Source organism: Echeneis naucrates, chromosome 21 (assembly GCF_900963305.1).
Source record: "Echeneis naucrates chromosome 21, fEcheNa1.1, whole genome shotgun sequence".
Lineage (NCBI taxonomy): Eukaryota > Metazoa > Chordata > Actinopteri > Carangiformes > Echeneidae > Echeneis > Echeneis naucrates.
In genome coordinates this window covers 20,952,660-20,973,863 of record NC_042531.1, presented here as the reverse complement: position 1 = coordinate 20,973,863, position 21,204 = coordinate 20,952,660, and the positions used below count along the sequence as shown (strand labels likewise).

The window sequence follows — 21,204 nt, the reverse complement described above, 5'->3', positions numbered from 1 at the left end:
GATGCATATTCAGTTTGGATACAATATAAATCTTACTCACTTATACTAATGTATTTAGTTTTCACTTATACATCCACTGATATCTTGAGCATGCAGGGTGTGCCCTGTCTTTGACATGCATGAAATGCATACATACACTCAGACCCTTTGTAGAATGATGATGATCCTGTATAGCTTTGCTGTCAATAAAATTTTAAGAGGCCAAAGGACAATAAAAGATGGAGCAATGGTGCAATCATCCTTAACATTTCAGAATGATTCTCTTTTTTATACGCACGTGCTTCTGAACACTGACCCCATAAAAAATTTGTATTGGTTAATTTTTGATCTTTTCTCCCCACATGATTTCCCTCCCAATTTTTTTGACTGGTGCATAAAGAGGAGTTAGACAGACAGTTCTCACTGTGGCCATCATCTTCTTGGGAGGAAGACAACCAGGAGAAAGCCTCTGGGACTACAGACCCTCCTCCAACCTCCTCTCTAAACTTGGAGCAACTGATTTCTTGCCTCTTGTTTTGTCAAACTCTCCACCATGTCCACACTCAAGGCAACAACAATGGTTCCCACTGGCTGCCACTCCTTTGCCACAGTCTGCTCTGGCTCAAGCTGCCTCATGCCCGTCAGTGACTTTAATGCAACGCTAAGCTTGGTGTTGAGCACTGTTCTCACCACAATGCTTGCTCTGGTCATGTTCTCTATGGGCTGCACAGTGGATGCTGAAAAGCTGTGGGGCCACATCCGGAGGCCCTGGGGTATCATTATTGGCTTCCTCTGCCAGTTCGGCATCATGCCCTTCACAGCCTTTGCTTTATCACTGGCATTCAATGTGTTGCCTGTTCAGGCTGTCGTCATCATCATCATGGGCTGCTGTCCCGGAGGCTCCGGCTCCAACATCATCTGCTACTGGCTGGATGGTGACATGGACCTCAGGTAAGAAGCCAGATCGGATTATTGGCTACTTAGCACAATATTTTAGTCTGAGTTAATGAGTGGATGTTGTACAATTAAACACTGTCAACCACTCAGAAAATCTTGTCTGCTTAACACACTGGATAATTAATGGACAAAAAATCTGGCAGGTCAGAACATGGATGTTTTTCAGCACACATGTCCAGAGTAAGGTGTCAATTCATTCACAGCATGACAAACATGCTAGTTTAAATTGATGTCACATTTCAATGAATTCATTGATGCATATCTTAACTTCTTGTACTAAAGCACAAATTAATACATCCCATTATTAAAAAACAGGGACTAACTGCTGTGATAAAATGTATGTCCTTGTTGACACAACCCAGATTCATTGTTATTGATATGTGAAATATTAAACATATGTGTACTCATCACAGGAATGAATGTTAGGAACCACATGTGCCTCTTAAAGCACTGTAACATACTTGCACTTAATGACTAGGAATTCTAGGAACTCAGATGACCCTCATGAGCACCAAGCTTGACCTGAAGAAGTTGCTTTGGGTTTGCAGAAGTAAACAGGGTTGCTTGATCAATAATGTTCTTGCATCTTCAGTATCAGCATGACAGCCTGCTCCTCTATCCTGGCCATGGGGATGATGCCTCTCTGCCTGCTCATTTACACCTCCATCTGGACTTCTGCCAACACCATCCAGATCCCATATGACAGTATAGGTAGGTAGATAACTTGTGATTAATTATTACACTAAGACTTTCTGAGAAATTAATTTATTGTGAGTAGAAATATTGACAATTGGCTTATTGTTTTATTTGGTGGTATAATTGCTGTATCTGTACTACATGATGATCCTTTAACCACAAAAAAGAATTGTGATGAAGTGAAACATGTGCTTCCACAGGTATCACCCTTGTAGCCCTTCTTGTCCCAATCTCACTGGGAATGTATATGAAACGCAGGTGGCCCTATTTGGCCAAAAAGATCCTCAAGGTAGGAATACTTTTACATACTTTCAGCATCCATGTAAAGACTAAAAGTCTTGCTCAGATACTGTTAAAATTGGTTTTGATTATGTGTCTGTTTTGCACAGGTGGGGTCCTTTATGGGCTTTGCTCTCATTGTCATCACAGCTGTGGTTGGAGGTGTTCTCTATCAGTCCTCCTGGAACATCGCTCCTTCCCTATGGATCATTGGTACGATCTATCCTTTCGTTGGTTTCGGCCTTGGATTCCTAATGGCCCGCTTTGTGGGTCAACCTTGGAACAGGTAGGACGGCTTCTGTGGGAGATGTCTTTTTTAAAATTAGCATTTTCAGAAGATCTTATGATTTGTGAAACCCATTCCTCATCATCCTTTTCCAGGTGTCGAACCATTGCACTGGAGACGGGTTTCCAGAACTCCCAGTTATGCAGCACCATTGTCCAGCTGTCCTTCAGTCCTGCTGAACTGGAAGTCATGTTTGCATTCCCCCTCATCTACAGCATCTTCCAGCTGGTGGTGGCAGTCTTATCTGTTGGAGGTAAGAGTTTAACCGGCTGACATACAGAGGCAGCATCAAATTAAAGTGCTAGTTTCAATGCAAAGAACCAGACACCGGTAGGTGGCCAACTCATGCAGCGCCTATATTCCTGTTGAGTTTAAATACCTTATATCAAACATTGAGAAGCATCAACTCTCTCATGCTTCACTACAGTTTAAGACTTTTCACAATGACCTGCTGTTTCCAGTGAAATCAGATTTCTTTCTCCACTGAGTCATTGCAAGAAAATTCATTACACAACTTTTACAAGTAACAGACTTTCAGTGTGGATCCTTTTTTATTATGGTCTAAAGGTCTGCATGTACTGCTGCAGAACATCTGCACATATAGAAATAGTCATATGATAGAAATTGTCAAAATAGGTGAGATGTTATTAGTGGTAACAAAGCTGCAAAGCTCCAGAGAGCTTACAATTCACCTCTCATTCCTGCCATATTGATATACTGATTGCATTTATTCAAACTAAAAGGGAAAAGATACAAGCAGCTAAGTAGTAGTGGTGTTGCTCGGGTGGAGAAGTTCAAGGACAGTGACCAAAGTTAATGACAAAAAGATGTCTGATAAGAGGCTATAATTTATACTTTCAATAATGCTGCTGTTAGTCACCGGTCATTACTGCTAGGTTATGGTTGAAACCCAACCCAAAATTCAAGTGCAATGCTGCTGGAATGATATTCCCCTTTCTTTTTCCAAAGTGCTGAAAAGTTCTAAATTCATTCACTAACAGGAAAACAAACCGTGCTAACGATTTTCTTGCTCAAGTCATGGTACCGTCAGCTGTGCTATGTATATACACTGTTGGAACACATCTGTCCATGAGACACCCACGAATTAACTGAGGGTTAAAAAAAAAAAAAAGGTGTTCCGTAATTACTAATTCTCCAAATGGGGCATAGTGCTGAATAGAACATAAACCAATAATATCTTCATGGAGAAAAACAGAGAGAGAGAACAAGACAAGACAGAGAAAAGAAGCATCTCCAGAGACAGGATGGATGCACTGAAGAGTGATGTGAACCCATATGGTTTAATTTGCAGGCTACCAGGCATATAAGAGGAAATGCGGTCGTGGTTCAGCTGATGCAGACAGTGAGGCTTCATCGCTGGAGGCAGGTGTGGCTAATACAGAAAAAGAGAAACACCATGGAGTGAAAAACATTGCCTTTCAGTTCGACGAGAATGCCTACAGCGGAGAAAAGGGGAAGAACAATGAAAAGATCACCCAGCTGTGATTACAATCATGCAGAGACTTTTGGACTCTCAGAATGAACATCAATGGTACAATACAACTGGAGACAGTGAGGCCACATCAACTATGAGCACACGCTGCCCTCTGCAGGCTGGAGGCGTGACCTGGTGGGCCTTCACTCAGAGCGCCCCCAAATACACAGCATTGTTCTTTCCCCTAATTTATTCATTAATTTATTCATATATAATTATTTAAGACAACTTTACAATGCATTACCTGTCAAGCCTGTTGTTTCCATGTTTCGTTTTATTTATAACTCAAAGTGAATATTTAATACGGTTGAAGCAGATTACTTGTATGGATAATAAAGCTGATATATGGAAATACAACCAATTGCAAATACATGTTCCCGTTCCCTTTTATAATCACTGGGATGTCAAGCCCATTTTACATGTTTTTATGTTTAAAAATTCAAAATTTAAACTTTTTTATTTTTCTTCTCTGTTTTATCAAGTAACAGATTAAATCACAGGTTGTGGCAGATTAACTTTGGCATTTGTGTCCCTAATAAAAACTTGACTGTTGTACTAATCCTTCTGTTGCTGTTGTTAGAAAAGAGAGTAAGGCTCCAGGAAAATGGACGTCAAATATTTTACTGTTGCACTTTTTTGTTGTCAGATAAAAAAAGGGTCACAATGAATTTTTGATGTGAATATGAGCACTTGCAGGCATCAACTCAAAACTAATTTGTAAAATTAAGTATGTTCTACTCCTCAACTTAACGTAATAGTGGTAATGAGTAGAACATAATCATTTCAGATTTTATGAGACAATTTTCGCTATTGAAATACTTGTGACCCTTGTGCCCCCATGAAAAATCACTAGTACATGCAGCTTTTTGTCTTCCAAAGTAATAAAATGAAATATTAACATTTACAGATCACAAAGTGTAAGAGAAGGGACAACATACAGACTAACACCCTTCCTTCCTCACAGTTCCTCCTCTTCCTCTTGAGTACAATTAAGCTGCCTTCACTTACTGGTGCAGATAGTGGGAATTCAGCCCTGCCCGTGACCAAAGTAAAAAAAAAAAAAAACACTTCCAACTTTGCTTTTTTTTTTTTTTATCTGTCCTGCTCATCAGCTGGCAGCGTGAATGCTCCTGGTGCCTTGTTGTGCTGAAACAGTTTTACTCTGTGAAGAAGGAGTCTGACACACTCCTGTTCCCATCCTGTTGCCACACTCATGTCGACATGCATGTTTGGGTTAAATAACTTGTCCGTTGGGTTAGCGAAATTGTCCATAGGTCTGAGTGTGAGTGTGAGTGGTTGTTTGCCTCTGTCTGTCTCTGTGTGTTGGCCCTGTGATGGACTGGTGACTTGTCAAGGGTGCACCCGGCCTCACACAGTGTGAGCTGGGATTGGCTCCAACACGCCCAATGACACAGAAAGGGATAAGCTATAGAAGATGAATGTATGAAGTTGGCTCAATTACCATCGTCTAGATAGTGTACTTTTTGATTAGTTTTCTTCCACATATCCTCAAATAGCTATCCTACAAAAGGTCAAACATTCTTCCTTTCTTTCTTTTTTTACTGAATAAAAGTTTAAAAAGATATAAATCACATGGAGCAAGGTAGAAGATAATCACAAATTGGAAAAAAAAATAAAACCCTGAACATTTGTGTACAAGACTCACTAGGCAAATGATTTGGTTAGATGTTTGCAACATCCACTTAAAATAAATGTCCCTGTTTAATAGATAAAACTAATGAAATAAAATCAAAAACTGTTTTGTCAGTAGTTCACCAGGAAGCTGATGCATATTCCACACAGAAGATCTAAGAATTTATTATTGTCATATATACACATATATATGTGCACACAAATTTGTTGTTTATTAATACAGTTTAAAATAATTACATTTTTACAAATAGGTTGGCTACTACAGCTTCACCTTCATGAAACCTTTATTCATTTTATCAATAAAAAAAGAAGAGAAGAAAAGCAGGAACAGCAAAAAGGAATTATAAAGTGAGAAACCTAGGGACTGCGGAGTAAAATGGCTGCAATGCTACAGCTGTGTGAAGTGTGGTCAAGGACACAGCAGAGCTATAGGAACAGATCTCTGGATCATGAGGGGTATTCTGCAGATAGGTGGGGGCCTTGGCAGGAGCAGAGAATACTAAGACAGCCAAATGAAATCAGTAAAACATGCTGTATTTGCCCTTGAAAAGTTTCAAAAAAGAACTTAAAATAATACTTACTTAATATTAGGGGTCAAGCTGAGCCAAAGCACTTCATTATGCAACAAGTTCCAAAGTTCTCGCTACTTCCCAATTAAAGGGTGAGGAAATACGAAGTGCCCCTGAATGCACCACAAGCTACTTACAGGCGAGGAGGAGCAGAGTGTCTTCGGTAAGTGGCAACATATTTTACAACATTAAGTTTAATCACACATTCTGTTAGATTTTCCGAAAAACCCATAACTGACACTCCTTGTGCTTTTTTGTTTGTTTGTTTTGTTTTTGTTCTTTCTCTTATTTACATAGAATAACGTTACAACAGATAAAAGTAGCTCTGAAAAAAAGTTATCATTTCCTCTTCTTCAACTTCACCGTAAAAGCTTCCATTGCCGAAAGTGATTTGAGCCACCGTTTAGGAAAAGGCATGTAAGTGACAAATGTAAAGTTTAGAGCAATATTTCCTTCAACTATGCCAGTTTGATGACGTTAACGCCGTAAATGTCACACGCGCGGATCCTGAAAGTGAAGCAGAGTAACGGGCCGCGGTGCTCCCAGACTTCCTTCCTCTCCAGCGGTCGTCATGACGCCCAGGAGGAGTTGAGGAACGGTAGCAATGGCTTCAGCTAGCTAACGATCCGTAACAAATGAACAGCAACACACATTTCTTTACCGAGATTCAGCCCAGCTCACTTTTGATAAGTTAGTGAGAGAAGGACGCATCTTATCCTTGATTCTACGGTTGGGGGGAAGGAAGCAGTCGACGTAAGTGGCGTTAGTAATCTGTAAAAGTAACTAAGAGGCACATTAGTCCCATGTTTGTGTTCTGACTTTGCATTTACAGCGTTTTTGGGTCAGTCTGTGCATCAACATCTTTTAAAAATGGTTTATTGGTCACATAATGGTCACATAAAAGTCTAGTGCAATCACATTTTAATATTTTATTCAGATGAAATCAAATGTTATTTATTTAGCGCCAAATCTCAAAGTCACTTAAAGGCGTTTTACATACAGAGCTGTATGTATGTATGAGCCTACATACATACATATTTTCTTTTCTCGAGAAACAAAAATCTTCATAGAATTATTTAAAAAGAGCCATCAAATCACCACATGATATTTCAAGATCATCAGAAATATCTTTTGTGCGTTGGACACGCATTATGTTAATATCATAACATAAATTAACTACAGGGTTAGGGAATATTGAATTCACTGAATTCACTTTAGATCCTAACGTCCACGAAACAAGACCAAAAGTGTATTTTAGTGTGAATGTTTATGTTTAGAAATGAAACTTGACATTGAAAACAGAGCGGAGGAGAAAAAAATGCTTTAAATGGTTGTAAATCCAACTGTGACACAGCCATGTTTTGTAGTCTTATGAAAGGGGAAAAGCTACTGAATTGAATGATACCAAACAATCTCAAAACTACATCAGCCAGTTGAGGTCAAATCCCTGTGTAAAGATCCTTACTTCCGGAGGCTATTGCAAGTAGCAGAAGTAAGGTGATGGTGCATGTAGTGTGGGCAGGGTGTGTGCATAGGATGTGCAAGTTAGAAAGTGTGTTTAGTGGAGTTTTTATAATTGTGAATTTAGTTATTACTATAGATATATTTGTTTTAAATATAGTTGTTTTAGTGTCAAAATTATTGTTTCCATTGGAAATGGAAAGTAACCCATTTGGGACACTTTGGGACCATTGTGGAGTCTTTACAAATTGCTAAAATTCTATCACATTTGGTAAATGTCAATGAGTGGCTGAAGGGCATCAATGGAATCTGTGTGCCTGGAGTCATTGTTAGCATAGTGTTATCCTCAGTCAAATGGGGGAAAGACACAGGCCAGGATGGAAACTTCACATTTCTCACCTGGTTTATTCCAATTTTCTGAGGTACAGGTACAATATTTACACTGAATATATTCTCTGAGGTACTTAGACATGAACTAGGGATGAGCTTCTGTTACGAATCAAGCTCTTACCCCATAACCCAATAAAGTGGGGCAGATTTTAAAATTTGGATTATCCATTCATCCATCCATCCACCTTCTACTGCTTTTTCCGTTTCTGGGTCGCAGGGCTGCTGGAACCAATCCCATCTCACATTAGGCATTGGGTGGGGTACACTCTGGACAGGTCGCCAGTCCATAACAGGGCCAACACACAAAGACACACCTCCGGTCAATTTAGAGTCACCAGTTAACCTAGACATGCATCTTTAGACGATGGGAGGAAACTAGAGTACCTGGAGGAAACCCACACAAACACGGGGAGAACATGCAAACTCTTAACAGATTTACTTAAAAGAGTCATTTCCTTTAGAATTTCAAACTGCCTCATGCATTGTAAAACAAGAGCACTCCTCCATTCATTTGAATAACAAGGGGTCTCAGATTTTCAGACCTCACCATACATCCTTAAATAGCTACTCAGCATAGCATAGCTACTCAGATGATGTGTTATATTTTCATTCTAGTGTTTAGTAATCCTTTATTATGTCCGTATATATTAACTGTGATAAGTTTGAGTTTTCTTCTGTACAGTCAAACATTTCCTTTTATTGTTTGTTTTATTGCCTGCATTGGTAAATCCCATCCCTCTGAGTGAATTGACACATTTTTATGTATACAACTAACAAGGCAAATTTGCTCTTCACACACAAGACAATCAGGTGTGTCAACAAAGTACAGTCAGATGTGTCATGACCTCAGAGCTGTTGGCTCATGTGACTGTAAGATAAGATGTAGTTGAAGCCAAGAGGTTGCCATGGTGAAGGGAGAGGTGAACTTCATGATCTGTGGAAAAGCTCAATGTACCTTCTTCTGTCATAGATACTGCAGGATGGAAAATTACTGTCATTATTAACCTGTGTCATCATTAATATTGCAAAAGGTTGCCTCTCTTAAAGTGAGTCATTACGTTTCTAAGTATATGATTGCATTAACTTTCTTGCAGCTGTGTAAACTTGGATGAATCTGCCTTTGGTATTTTACAGTACTGGCAGAGCTTATAAAAGCAGCACTAAACCAATTCATTCTCTATGGAGAATCTAACTCAACTAACTGAAGATACTTGGAAACGGTGACCACTTTTTAATGGTCATAAACCAAAGAAATAAAACGGCATGATGCACACTATTCATGGCAAAGTGTTCTTGGATGGTGTTAGCACTGAGCAGACTCACCTTTTGCCGTTTGCTCATGACCTGCACAGAGGTTAAGTGTGTGGTGGTGTCTTAGGAATGCATTGACATTCCTTTACATGAGTCAGGAGGAAAGAAAAATGGCATGAAAATGGTTCAAGGGTCAAAGTTTAAGTAAATAAAACGAGAGGACAAAACATAATTTCATCACATGGGTACACACATTAAAAGTAATTGAAATTAATCATTAATTGCAGCATACGGAGCATATTATATTTGTTACATGTGGTATCAAGTGTCAACCCTTCTTGATGCCACCCATTAGTTTTTTTTAGCTTCTGTTTGTGTTTTTGCAGTTGCCGTCATGGTTTTTTGTAAACCAAATGAAGCTGTGTCTGGCAAAGTCTTACATCACACCCAATTAACTCATTACGTTTGCATGACACCTAAAAAAATATAATTATTGCGTTAGTCCGACTCTAAATCTCTTTTACCTCATCATTTAGCAAGGGGGGCAATTACTTTTTCACACAGGATCATGTAGGTTTGGATAGTATTTTTCTCTTAAATAAAATCATCACAGAAAAACTGCATTTGCACATGTGCATGTTTACTTGGATTATCTTTGTTCGATATTTAAATTAGTTTAATGATCTGAAACCGTTGGCACACATGCAAAAAAGAAAGAAATCAGGAAGGGGTTAAATACTTTTTCACAGCACTGTGTGTATGTGCCATGGCACCTTGACACCGCCCTGGATCAAATAACAGTCTCAGTTCTTAATTTGCTCCAGGAAGTTGCTTATATACTTATTTACCACTCACTTATTTACTTATTTCCTTACTTCATTACTCACTCATTTAATTACGTATTTTATTTACTAACTTACATAGTAATTTTAGTCATTAACTTACTAACTTTTCCTTCTTGCTTACTTACCAGGATGTTCATAGTGGATACTTTCATCCAACTGATCTATTAAAAACAAAAAAAATAACAACGTGATATGTTTTATAATCTTTGCCATCTCTTAGATAGCAAAGATTTTTATCAAGAGAGTTTCTCCTCAGAGCCAAAGCTCAGCCTATCTTCAGCAGTGTGTTTGTCCCTTGATACACAGTCCTATAGCACCACTGAGGTGTCTGTGAGTCAGAAAGTCCCAGCTGAACATAACCATAACAACTATCGCTGTCCTTCCAACATAGTGACTCATTATTCCTAATACCTGTGGTGCCAGAGTTGGAAGATCTCAGGTATCATCAGAGGTGGAAGGATAACATGCTGTTTGGTTGCTTTGGCGCTACAATGTCAAGCAGTCATCGTCAGTCATCTGAGGTGGTTTGCACACTGTATAATGCTTTATTTCTCTTTTTTAGTCTCCAAGACCCTGATGTGACTAGAACAGAAAAAATAACAATTTTAGGGGTTGATAGGTATACTATGTACTATGTCTGAAGCATTTCTAGACACTCTCATGATGCTTCTTTTAGAACATGGTCCAGTAGGAGCAGAGGATGAGTCAAAGTGGTCCCTGTCTATGGACTCAGCTCCCCCAGAGCAGTCAATCCCCATGTGACCGCTACAAGCATGCCTGCTGCAGCTGTGATGGAAGTGTCTACATCCTGGGAGGCAGAGGCAGTGGTTGCTTGAGGGATTTCTGGAGGTACAGTGTAGGTGAGAGACAGATACATGACATTTACTCAGTTCATTTTGTGACATTCAAAGCAACATAATTCGTATGGACTGTACACCAACCAGCCATAATATTATAACCACCTGCCTGATACTCTAGGTTCCCTTTTTGCAGCAAGACCCAGACCTCTGAAGGCAAGCTGTGGTATTTGGTACAAAGATATTTAGCTGCAGATCTTGTAAGTCTTGGAAGTAGTGATATAGGACAAAATCTCACAGATAGTGGATTGGACTGATATCTGGTGAATTTGGGGCAGAGTCCCTTCAACACCTTGAACTGGCTTTTGTTCCTCAAACCATTCTGGAACTGTTGCAGTGTGCCAGGGAGCATTATCCTGCTGAAAGAGGCTATTAATATTAGGGAGATTATGGATATTATGGATTTGGTCTGCACCATTTTATGTTGGTCCTATGTATGAAAGGACCAGTTTTCAAAGCATTACACTGCCTCCACCAACTATTCCCTCCACCCCTGGGAAGAGGTACACACAGCCTGACCATCCATATGATGTAAAAGACAATTTAATTTAACCCTTAAACTACAACAACTTTTGATTGTCCTGACCACTGTAGGTTATAATCATCCCAAAGAGCTGCAGTGTTGGAGATGCTCTGACCCAGAGACACAGTGAAATCACAGTTTGGTCCTCGTTGAGGTGGTTCACATCCTCACACTTGAAAATTTTTTGATGTCATCGCTTCACATTTCTGTCATCAGAGTGTTTGATGTCTGATTGATGTACATGATACATTATATACAGAGAAAATATTGCCTTGTGCGATTCCATCAGTCAGGTAATTGTGCCATGTCTTAGTGCGCAACGAGTGGACTGAGTTGACCTGTACCAATGAAGCTGCACCTGAAGAGCTTGAGGAACATTCTATGGTGGCTCATGAGGTACAAACCCATTTAGATTTGTTGATGTGTTGGTTATTTGTTGATGATTTATTTTGTAACTTTAAGATAGTATGACAAACATGAGTTATCTTATGCCGACAGATCTCACCCTCACCCCGAGTGTGTGAAGAATGTGGTTAACAGCTTTGACTTTTCCAGGGTTTTCTGTATGTGTTTGGAGGCATGTTGGATTCTGCGTACACTAAGTGCAGATGTGCCCTCTGGGTGTTTGACGTTGGTGAGTCTGACTACACACATGGTACAGTTTATACTGACAGTCGATCTTCAGGCCTGACAGACAGAACTTGTTGTTTCATGTTGATTTCTGCCTCACTAATCCACAGTTGTTTGGGAAATCTGTGAAAACTTTCATGTTCTGTTGAAACTTGTCCTCTAGAGTGCACTTGTATCTGAAATAACTTTTATTTAATGTTAGAACTGAAGAAAAGCTTGAGCAAAAAGTAAATGTCAAATACTGGTTAAGTAAAAGTTTGAGATTTTTATTATTAGTTTTATTGCTTGTATTCATTATTATAGCTAACACGATAATTCACCCAGTATCTATCTTAGCTTCAATCAATGGGATAAGGTTAACATAACTTAAACCTGGTATAACAAATGTACACTAAAATACAATCAAGTGTGTTATGTTTTAGTTGATTCCATCAGTTTCAATGTATCTCTTCCAATCTAACTTTTTACCATTTGACAGCACCACAGAGTGTAAATGAAGGTGAATGTGTCTTCCTTGACGCCATCCAAAGGTTTCTAAAGAACAGTTTATCATCTCAGAGTAGGCAGTTACGTAATTATCTTCCTGTCAGTGCCTGAACTCAACTGCAGAACTCAGGACAAAACGTTCATACATAGGCAAGAATTTGCACAGTGGTTTACAGCATGCTTCAGCTGACTTACATGTCACTAACGGAAAACCCTGTGATATGCAGAACTAAAGCCTTTATAACATTTTAAATAGGTGAATTATATAAAGATTAGGGTTAACCCCCTTACAGTTGTAATGAATGAGGAACTCATATATATATATATATATATATATATATATATATATATATATATATATATATATATATATATATATATATAATGCAAATGTAAAAAAGTTTATTTCTGTTATTGTTGGACATATGTATATGGGAATCTTTAGGGACTAACTCTTTGTTGGAGCCAGCTAGTGGACTGCAGAGGACCTGCAAGTTTTGACACCTCACATGTTGTTGTCACTCCACCTCACAAACTGATGGGTGAAGTCATGTTGATGTTCAGATTCACATCATTTATACTACACAACCCTGAAGCCCCCCCCCCCCCCCCCCCCCTTTGCTTTGGATGGGAATGTTGCCTTCCTGTTTCATCATGCTTTTTTTTTTTTTAATTTATCATCTGACTTTGTGTGTGTACCTGTTTATTTTTAAACATAAAGTATTAAAACCTTTAGTTGTTTTTTTGTATGTTTGTTTTTGTTTTTGCAACTCAGCACCTTCCTGTGTCCAAGCAAACTGTCCTCACATCTAAGCAGTAGTCTGTATGACTTTATATTACTTAAGTTATTTATTTTATTAATCTTTGGCTTCATTTGTGACCCCATTTCTACTTTTCTTTTCTTTTCTTTTTGTCTTTGCTGTTTTTCAGCACAGCAGAAGTGGGTGAATTGGCAGGGAAAGAAAAGCTCCCTTGAGGTACAGAGCACCTCTCAAAACACAGCGTCTGACACTGATTTCACTCCTGTCTCCTTTCCTTTCCAAGTATCATTCCAAACATCCATATTACACTTACAGCTGTGTCCCAGTTTTGGGGCATCATCCTTTGGAGGATGCAGTCTACAAAGGTCACAACCTTGACAACATGTAACCTTTTTGACTAAAGCATTTGTTTTAACAGGCTCATTAACTAAAACCAAATACTTAGATTTAAGAGTGCAATCGTCTTACTCTCTATCTGTGTTTTTTGCCTTTATATCCCTTAACTGGCACACAGCTTTAGTGTTTGATATCATTCATTGCAAACTGGATATGGTTTTACTTGACTGTGGAAACTTTCATGATAGCTGTCAAGTTATAAAGTAATCAAGCATCGGGTAATTAGATTTTTATGAGGTGAGTCTCAAACCTGCTGTCCTGTTTGTGTCATTAACTGAAGGTGAGACATGATAGACAGAAGCAAGCGTAAATAACAAAACAGTAACTCACTTGCATCACTAGGTTGTACAGTGCATCACAAAGATATTCTCTTTGTGAAGAAAATATTCTAGACTTTACAGCATTTAGAAGCAGTTGGTAAATGTCACAGATGAAGACAAAATTAAGCTCTGAGGATGTCCAGAGTGTCTCAGAGTCAATTTGGATTAGGTAAAATGTTTTCTTCAAGCAGTTAGAAACATCTCCACTCCCAGGTGTCTCAAACACCATGGCAGCATGATAGATCAACCCCATGGGCATCTGTCCAAATCAAGGTAGCATCCACCGAGCCTAAGGAAGAGAAATACATTCCAAGTCAGTGTTACAAGTTGCTTCAGTTAGTAAATACTCTGCCAGCTCTTACGGATGTATGTTTGCATTTTATGTGTGTCAGACCCAAATGCCAACCAACAGAAAAGGACACAGTGGTGTTGTGCTTGGCTCTGCCATGCTGTTGTATGGAGGCTTAGTCGACATAAGAGGATCCTCACAGGAATTCTGGAGTTTGGATTTTGGTGAGTTTAGCACAGTTTATATTTTCACATGGATAAGCGTCACTCTTTACATGGCTTTTAATCTTAATAGAATCAGTATTTTAATTTGATTAGGAGGTTGAGAACATCTCCATGAGAGAGAAAGTTTTGATGATGTGATTGATTTAAACAGCTTACAAGTGATTGACTAAAGGCCACCATGTCACATTGTGTTTGGATGAAAACAGGTGGAGGTAACATAGCAGGAAATGTTGCTTGTCACTAAGAAGGTGCACAATTATTTGTTGTTATGTTTCAGCCTCAAAAAAAGACAGAACCTTTAACCTCAACCCAGGTGTTAACAACTTCACTTTTATGGACTGCGAGGCGATTGTTTGGGAAAAAGGAAGCAATTAAAACCAGCTGGAATTGGCAATGCAAATATATTTAATCGAAAGGAGGGTTAATATCACAATCAATAGGAGAGTGATAATAAGAGTGGATGTTGCTAAATTGAAAAAAGAATACTCGTTTTAGAACTAACTTTCTAAACTAAAATGAAAAAATGTATCTGTTCTGTTACTGAAAACAAAGACTGCACCTGTTCCTTATGAAAATTGCAGCAATTTCTTTTAACTTTGATTTGCAAATCAGGATCTTTAATACCTTACCTCATCCCCAACAATCACAACAAGTACATTATATTTAGATTAAAATTCACTCATTCACTCATTCAGAAGGTTTTATCCCAGGTAACCAATGAGGCACTTTATTGAAGTTTCAGCCCACTAGAGGCCTTGGTATAAGCATTAGGTTGTACATCTATTGATTATACGCATGGTAGGGGTTTGGGGAGATTATGCAAAAGCTTCCTGACAACAGAGGGACCAACCTGCTCTGAGAGGATTCAAGAGCTGGTTTAATCATCATGGTCCCATAGACCAGACCAGTATGCACTGAGATGCTTTGAGAGTACCTCAAACAAATTCACAATAAGCATGAGGTACAGAGGTAAGCAGCAACTCCAGCAGAGCTGCTGACTGGGCCTTACATCCTTCAGAAATTTGCAGGAAATCAATTCAAGGTAAAAAGCCTGCAGAAACTGGAAACACCTCAATCAGCACCAATGCAGCATCCACATAGCTTTGCTTTATAACAGAGTTTGGGGCCTTGTGGGGTGGGGCAGCCTTTTATAGTTATTGGACTCTAGTGTGAAGACCATATGGAGAAAGCTCCAGTATGACCTTACTCCATATTTGGTTTTGTTTGTGTCAATGACAGATACCATGGCTTGGTCCTTGCTGACTGGTTCATCAGGCCCAGGCCCCAGACACAGTCACTCAGCCATGGTCTACCAGGACTACATGTACCTGTTTGGGGGTTTGAAAGGCTTGCGAGAGCAGAGAGACTTCTGGCAGTGGAATTCCACCAACGACATGTGGACTCTTCTGAGAACCAAGTGAGCAATGAAGAGAATGCCTACTCTGAAATTATACACTTCTCTACCAAAGGAAGTCAGAGTATCCAAAGCCAAAAAGCCTCTTTTAATGTGAGCAATGAATTATCCTTAAGACATACACAGATACACCTCTAAGTCCTTTCTGGATTGTTAATTATCCTGACTAACCTTATTTTGAAGTTGTCTCCCATGATACAGATAAGAAATAAGCCCGAGCCGCATCCTAACATTGTGTTCGTTTTGTGTCCTTGTATATGAAATTGTCATCAACATACAATACACTTTTAAACACTTTCAGGACATACCTTGGCTCCTGTCCCAGGATTACATCCTGTGTGTGTAGCAGTTTAACTGACAGCTCTAGGTGATGCTGCTTATTTTGATTTCAGATCGTTTCCCATCTGAAATGTATCAGTGCAGCATTTAAACTTGAATCTGTGTATCAGTCTCTAACAATTACCAATCCAATCCCGCTGCGAGACAACAATAAGATACTACTTAATTTAATGATTTATTAAATTAAATTATTTAATTATTTAAATGCAGCAGTATCTGATTGGTGACTTTCTTTAGTAACCTGCATACATTTTGATAATGGTTAATGTTATAGCTACTGTAAAACAAAATTTGCCCATGACTGCCCAGCACAACGTCCTGTCCAGGCTATGGTTGTTGAACAGCAAAATAGAATCGGTCAGTAGAATTGTGTAACTTTAGCTGTTAGTAAAAATGAAGGGTGGACACAGGCCACAAAAGTGCCTGTGTGTGTCCTGCATCCTTGTTGTGTATGTAAGCTGTTAGGAAAAAAATTATTGTCATTTGTAATTGCTTTTTGGTAAGATGAATCCCTGCAGTGCACAGCTGCAGCATCGTAGTCATTGCCATCTGAGCTGAATCAGATATGACTGATGGAAAGTTGGAAAACAAGGACCAGTTTAAGCATCAGTGCTATTGCTCATCGTAACTACTGTAATCATTGATATAAAAATTATAGCCAATGGAAAAGGGCCAGTTTGCCTTTCTTAGCAGTTCACCCATGTTTATATCTAGTACAATAGAATTAGAATAAAAAAAATATGAGAATTGTATTGTGAGATGGAATTACTTTCTGGATTGCGGATCTGGATCCGTGTGAAGCATCACAAAGTGATGCAAAGAATTTTATTATGATCAGCTGTTTCTTCTGTGTATACTCTGATTTCCATTTTCCAGTTTGCAATAACCCACATGAAAAGAGAAAAAGTTCATGAATATTAATAAACTCTGTTCTGCAAGTTCCTTCCTGCCAACATCTCCTCTGTTGTTTTTCCTCAGGTCCGGCCCCTCTAAACTGATGGGCCACTCAGCTGTGGCTTACAAGGACAGTATGTTGCTTTTTGGAGGAGGTGAGAGTCAGAACTCTCCAAACAACTGCCTGTGGAGGTACAGCTTTGCCACTCAAACATGGCAGCAATTGGCCACACTCCCAGGCTCCAAGCCCCCAGACAAGATTCACCACTGCTGCACCGGACTGGGCCCCAGATACAGTGTCGGCAGCTTGTATTCATGCTCAGGACTCCAACCCAGGCTGGATGACAAACTCAGGCCTTTTAAGAACAGGTGTTTCCCTGCCCCCCTGACATTTCTCGGCTCAGAGGTAGCTATAGAGCTGCAGACCTTGAGTCTGGACAAGAGCAATGGCGGCAAAGGCTCAACAAAGTCCTCAGATTTTAGTAATGGCATAGAACGGGCAATAGGAAACAATTTGACCTTTGAGAACAAAGCTTTTAGAAAACAGTGGAACACCACAGAGGAAGACCTGCTGGATGAGAGTGATGGCAACATTGTCCAGCACCAGCCTGATCTGCTGCTGGTCCTCGGAGGGAGACCCTGCTCCATTCACAGCCCGTTATCACTGTGGCAGATGACACTATCTGACTAATAGCATCATCTGAGAGTTTCTCCTGCAAGATGATTACAGAAGTCAGAAATCAGTCTGCTTTATGAGTACTGCTCATTGAAAAGCAGTGTTAATTTTCACAGCAAATTCTGATTTATGCTAAGTCTTTTGAATAACAAACCTCTGGTGTAGGTGAGTCAATGTGGGGAGCCAGACGAACAGTTTGGTAACTTAACTGAACTTTTAGTAGCGGGGTACATCCAGGTATACCTGACTTGACATGTCATCCAGATCTCTTCTTCCTCTTCTCTATGCAGTTTGAATATGCTGTCATCTCCTTACAGCGCCACTCAGTGGCCATACTGGGTAGTGTATCAGTATTACTGTTAATGCATGTGTCTGGAATAAATTTTCACCTTATGTAATAATCTTCTGCATTTTGTAATACGTTGTTACATATTGAATCAGTTATTACATTTATTTTTATAATTTATTTATATGTATATATATTTATATTATATTTATGTATTATTATAAATAATAATTCATTTCAAAAACTAGGAGGATGTTTCATTGGTCAAGTCTAAATCAAATATAATATGAGCATTAGTGGCATGAACACAGACATGCAATATGGATTATGTTATGCAAATATTATAGGTGGTAGAAAGTAGACAAAAGCAAATATGGAACAGAAAAAAAACTTAATTCCATAGATGAGATATTGCATGCTGCTGTTCTTTAAAAAAAAATTATAATGAAAACAAACATTTGGTGCATTGTGTAATAAACAATTTTTGTAATTTATCTGTAGTATTAATAATAGGTTTGACAATTAAAATTAAACATTTAGTTTCCTAAATTGGGCTAGCATTATGATAGAATTTGCATCATTCATCACCTGCCAAACTACCCAGTTGGCCAGTGTAACTAATTTAGAGCCCTGGCAGAATGTATGCATGTACAACAGACAGCCACTAGGGGGATATTTAAATATTTTGGCTTTGGTTTTGGGGAACATTTGTTGTTGTACTCCATAGCCTACTCTTCTGATGGAAGACAATTGAAAGGCAACATGTGGAAAAGTATTGACAAAGAACAGATTTATGCAATATTATACATGATAGAAAGCAGACAAAGACAAAAACAAATATGGAACATATGGGAAAAAACTTTATTCCAACTCCAGCTTCTTTAATCCAATAATGATGTACTTTCCTATGGTAGATGTAAATAAATTACCTTCAAAACCAAACCAACTGAAAAACAGTCTAAATAATCTTTCACACCAAAAAGAAATATCACCAATCATGTTTATGTAATCAAAAAATAAAGCTCTCTTAACAAAATCGTTTAAATATTTCCAGTATATATATATATATATTTTTTTTTTTTTTTTCTTTGGACATGATCAAAACAAATTTTGCTGGTAGTAACAGTAGAACAACCTTCTCCCAACATTAATTAAATTTAATTAAAAAAAACAGTATTTATGCAAAATAAAAGGTAATCAGAATGACCTATGTACAGACACTTCCAGTCTGTCTGTCTCTCTTGACACAATGATGTGCTATTTCTTCCAAAAACAGTCCTTGACAGCGAAGTTTCAAAGCCCGTGTGCCTCAAAACAACCCAGGCACTCATCCAACTGCTATTTTTCCCAAATAGCTCCTTGAGTCTCAGTGAGAGACCACTCAAACACCCAGATAATTTGTATAGCTTCATAATACTCATGACATTATCAGCATCATGTTCTGGCAGAAGGCTATCAGCTAAAGATTCTCTAATGTAAATTTGAGGGAAAAAAGAAGCTGCAAGGTCCCGAAAAGACTTTGAAACCCTGTTAAATACCCTGAGCATTGACATGTCTACGTCTATTGTTAACTGAACAATATTTGACAGCAATTCTGTGTATTCAGGAGATCATGATCCAGGGCAAAGACATCAGGTTCATTGTGGAAAGGTGATGGTTTACATTGGATGACGATTGGATGGCATTCATTCAGGGTATCAGAGGCTTCAAAAGTGTCATCATCATGGTGTTTATGTATGGGGTCGTGATAGCATTTATTCAGAGCACTGTCATTGGGTTCTTCCAGGAAATGGCGATGGTTTTCATCAAACGTAGTGTTGTGTCAAATACCAAGCACATGCACATGATGCACTCCAAACCTGCAGAGGGCAACCACACACAAACGTGTTGGTGGAACCAAAACTCTCAGGAAGTGCTCAAATGGGCACCATATTCACCTGCACACTCAGTGAAAAGGCATGGCATGAAATGTTTGGCTGTTTCTCAGTGAGCTCTCTCATCTGCTCCTGGTAAGAAGTCATGACCACAGCTCCCGATCAATTAGAAGACGCAACTGGTAGGAAAACTACTTTGTGGATGTGTTGAAGTAGTGGTGGGCAAGTGAAGCCTCATGAAACACTGAGGCTTTCCTAACAATTGTGCCGAAAAAGATTCAAAGCTTCAAGACTTCAGTGACACAAACAGACATATATGTGTGTATATATTTTGCTTACTGTCAGGATTTCCAGTGATGACAGGGTCACTGGTTTGCTAGGTATGATTGTCATCATGCTTCGCACGCAAGTGTCTCAGCATAGATGATGTTTTGTTGCTGTAAGACAACTCTTGTGTGCAGAGCAAACACCTCACCAAAAAGCAATTACCTACAAGTCATTTTGAGACTCATTTAACAATTAAAAATACAATTAAATTATGGAAACATGAAATGTATGCCATAAACTGCATTATACCTTATTTGGTGGTGTGAGATCACAATGATCCCAAAGTTTTGAACATCGCTTATTGGTGGTACTCATCATGAAGCTTGCCAAAATACTTTCACTCTCCAAATCTCTATGTCCTCACAACCCCATTTTGAAGCATAATGATGCATCTTATATAGCTGGTATGGCACCAAACCACTCAAATCTGTCAAACCTGTCAAGCTGTCATTGACTCAGAAGGCATTGAAATGCCATGAGCCAATGACACACACTGAAAGACTATGAGCCAATGAAAAGCTTTGAAACATTTTGAAGCAATGAAGCACGAAGCGAAACAGCTATGCAGTTCGAAGCTTCTAACGTCATCAGTAATGTGACACTGCTGTTTTGATACAACCCTCCACACGGTGTTTCGAATCACTCCGCTTCAGGAAGAGTGACACAAGCGCCAAAGCCTCGGTATCATATGCCCATCACTATTTCTCTGATAAAATAACCTAAGCGTGTATGCTTACCTTCGCATGTATTTCTGAATGAGTCATCTGTAAATGTCGCTTCAAGTTGGTGGTGTTTTTCCCAGCGATATTTGCTCCACACGGTGTTGTGATAGACTACTCACGATGTGTTTATAATCTATCCCAAATGACTAACCGGACACCTTCGTTGCAACTCTGTAGCTCCCTGGTAACATGTACTCGTGCTACATTCCACCACTGGTGCTAGTATTTCACATTAAAAAAACATTGGTACATGGAACATCATAAAAACATTACATCTCCCTTCAACAAAAAATATAACTAAATAAAATAAAATAAGCCATGCTTA

General features: G+C 38.9%; 2 protein-coding genes across 11 annotated transcripts; both read left to right on the top strand.

The window, feature by feature from the left end:
- Positions 1-532: 532 nt before the first annotated feature.
- Positions 533-3,703, top strand: slc10a2 (solute carrier family 10 member 2). Its single transcript, XM_029530982.1, has 6 exons — positions 533-930; positions 1,529-1,647; positions 1,833-1,921; positions 2,022-2,197; positions 2,293-2,450; positions 3,510-3,703. The coding sequence occupies exons 1-6, from the start codon at positions 533-535 to the stop codon at positions 3,701-3,703; spliced, it is 1,134 nt and encodes a 377-aa protein (XP_029386842.1).
- A 2,333-nt stretch (positions 3,704-6,036) lies between these two features.
- Positions 6,037-18,899, top strand: klhdc3l (kelch domain containing 3-like). 10 transcript variants are annotated; one of them, XM_029530971.1, is made up of 8 exons: positions 6,037-6,077; positions 10,538-10,721; positions 11,555-11,637; positions 11,797-11,875; positions 13,288-13,334; positions 14,227-14,347; positions 15,587-15,764; positions 17,079-18,895. In XM_029530971.1, the coding sequence occupies exons 2-8, from the start codon at positions 10,562-10,564 to the stop codon at positions 17,683-17,685; spliced, it is 1,275 nt and encodes a 424-aa protein (XP_029386831.1). In that variant the 5' UTR covers positions 6,037-6,077; positions 10,538-10,561; the 3' UTR covers positions 17,686-18,895. The 10 variants fall into 10 exon arrangements, with proteins under 10 accessions (XP_029386831.1, XP_029386832.1, XP_029386837.1 ...); XM_029530972.1 differs by lacking the exon at positions 6,037-6,077 and adding an exon at positions 6,406-6,667 and having other exon boundaries at positions 17,079-18,896; XM_029530978.1 differs by lacking the exon at positions 6,037-6,077 and adding an exon at positions 11,313-11,395 and having other exon boundaries at positions 10,704-10,721; positions 11,501-11,637; positions 11,740-11,875; positions 13,293-13,334; positions 17,079-18,899.
- Positions 18,900-21,204: the final 2,305 nt, after the last annotated feature.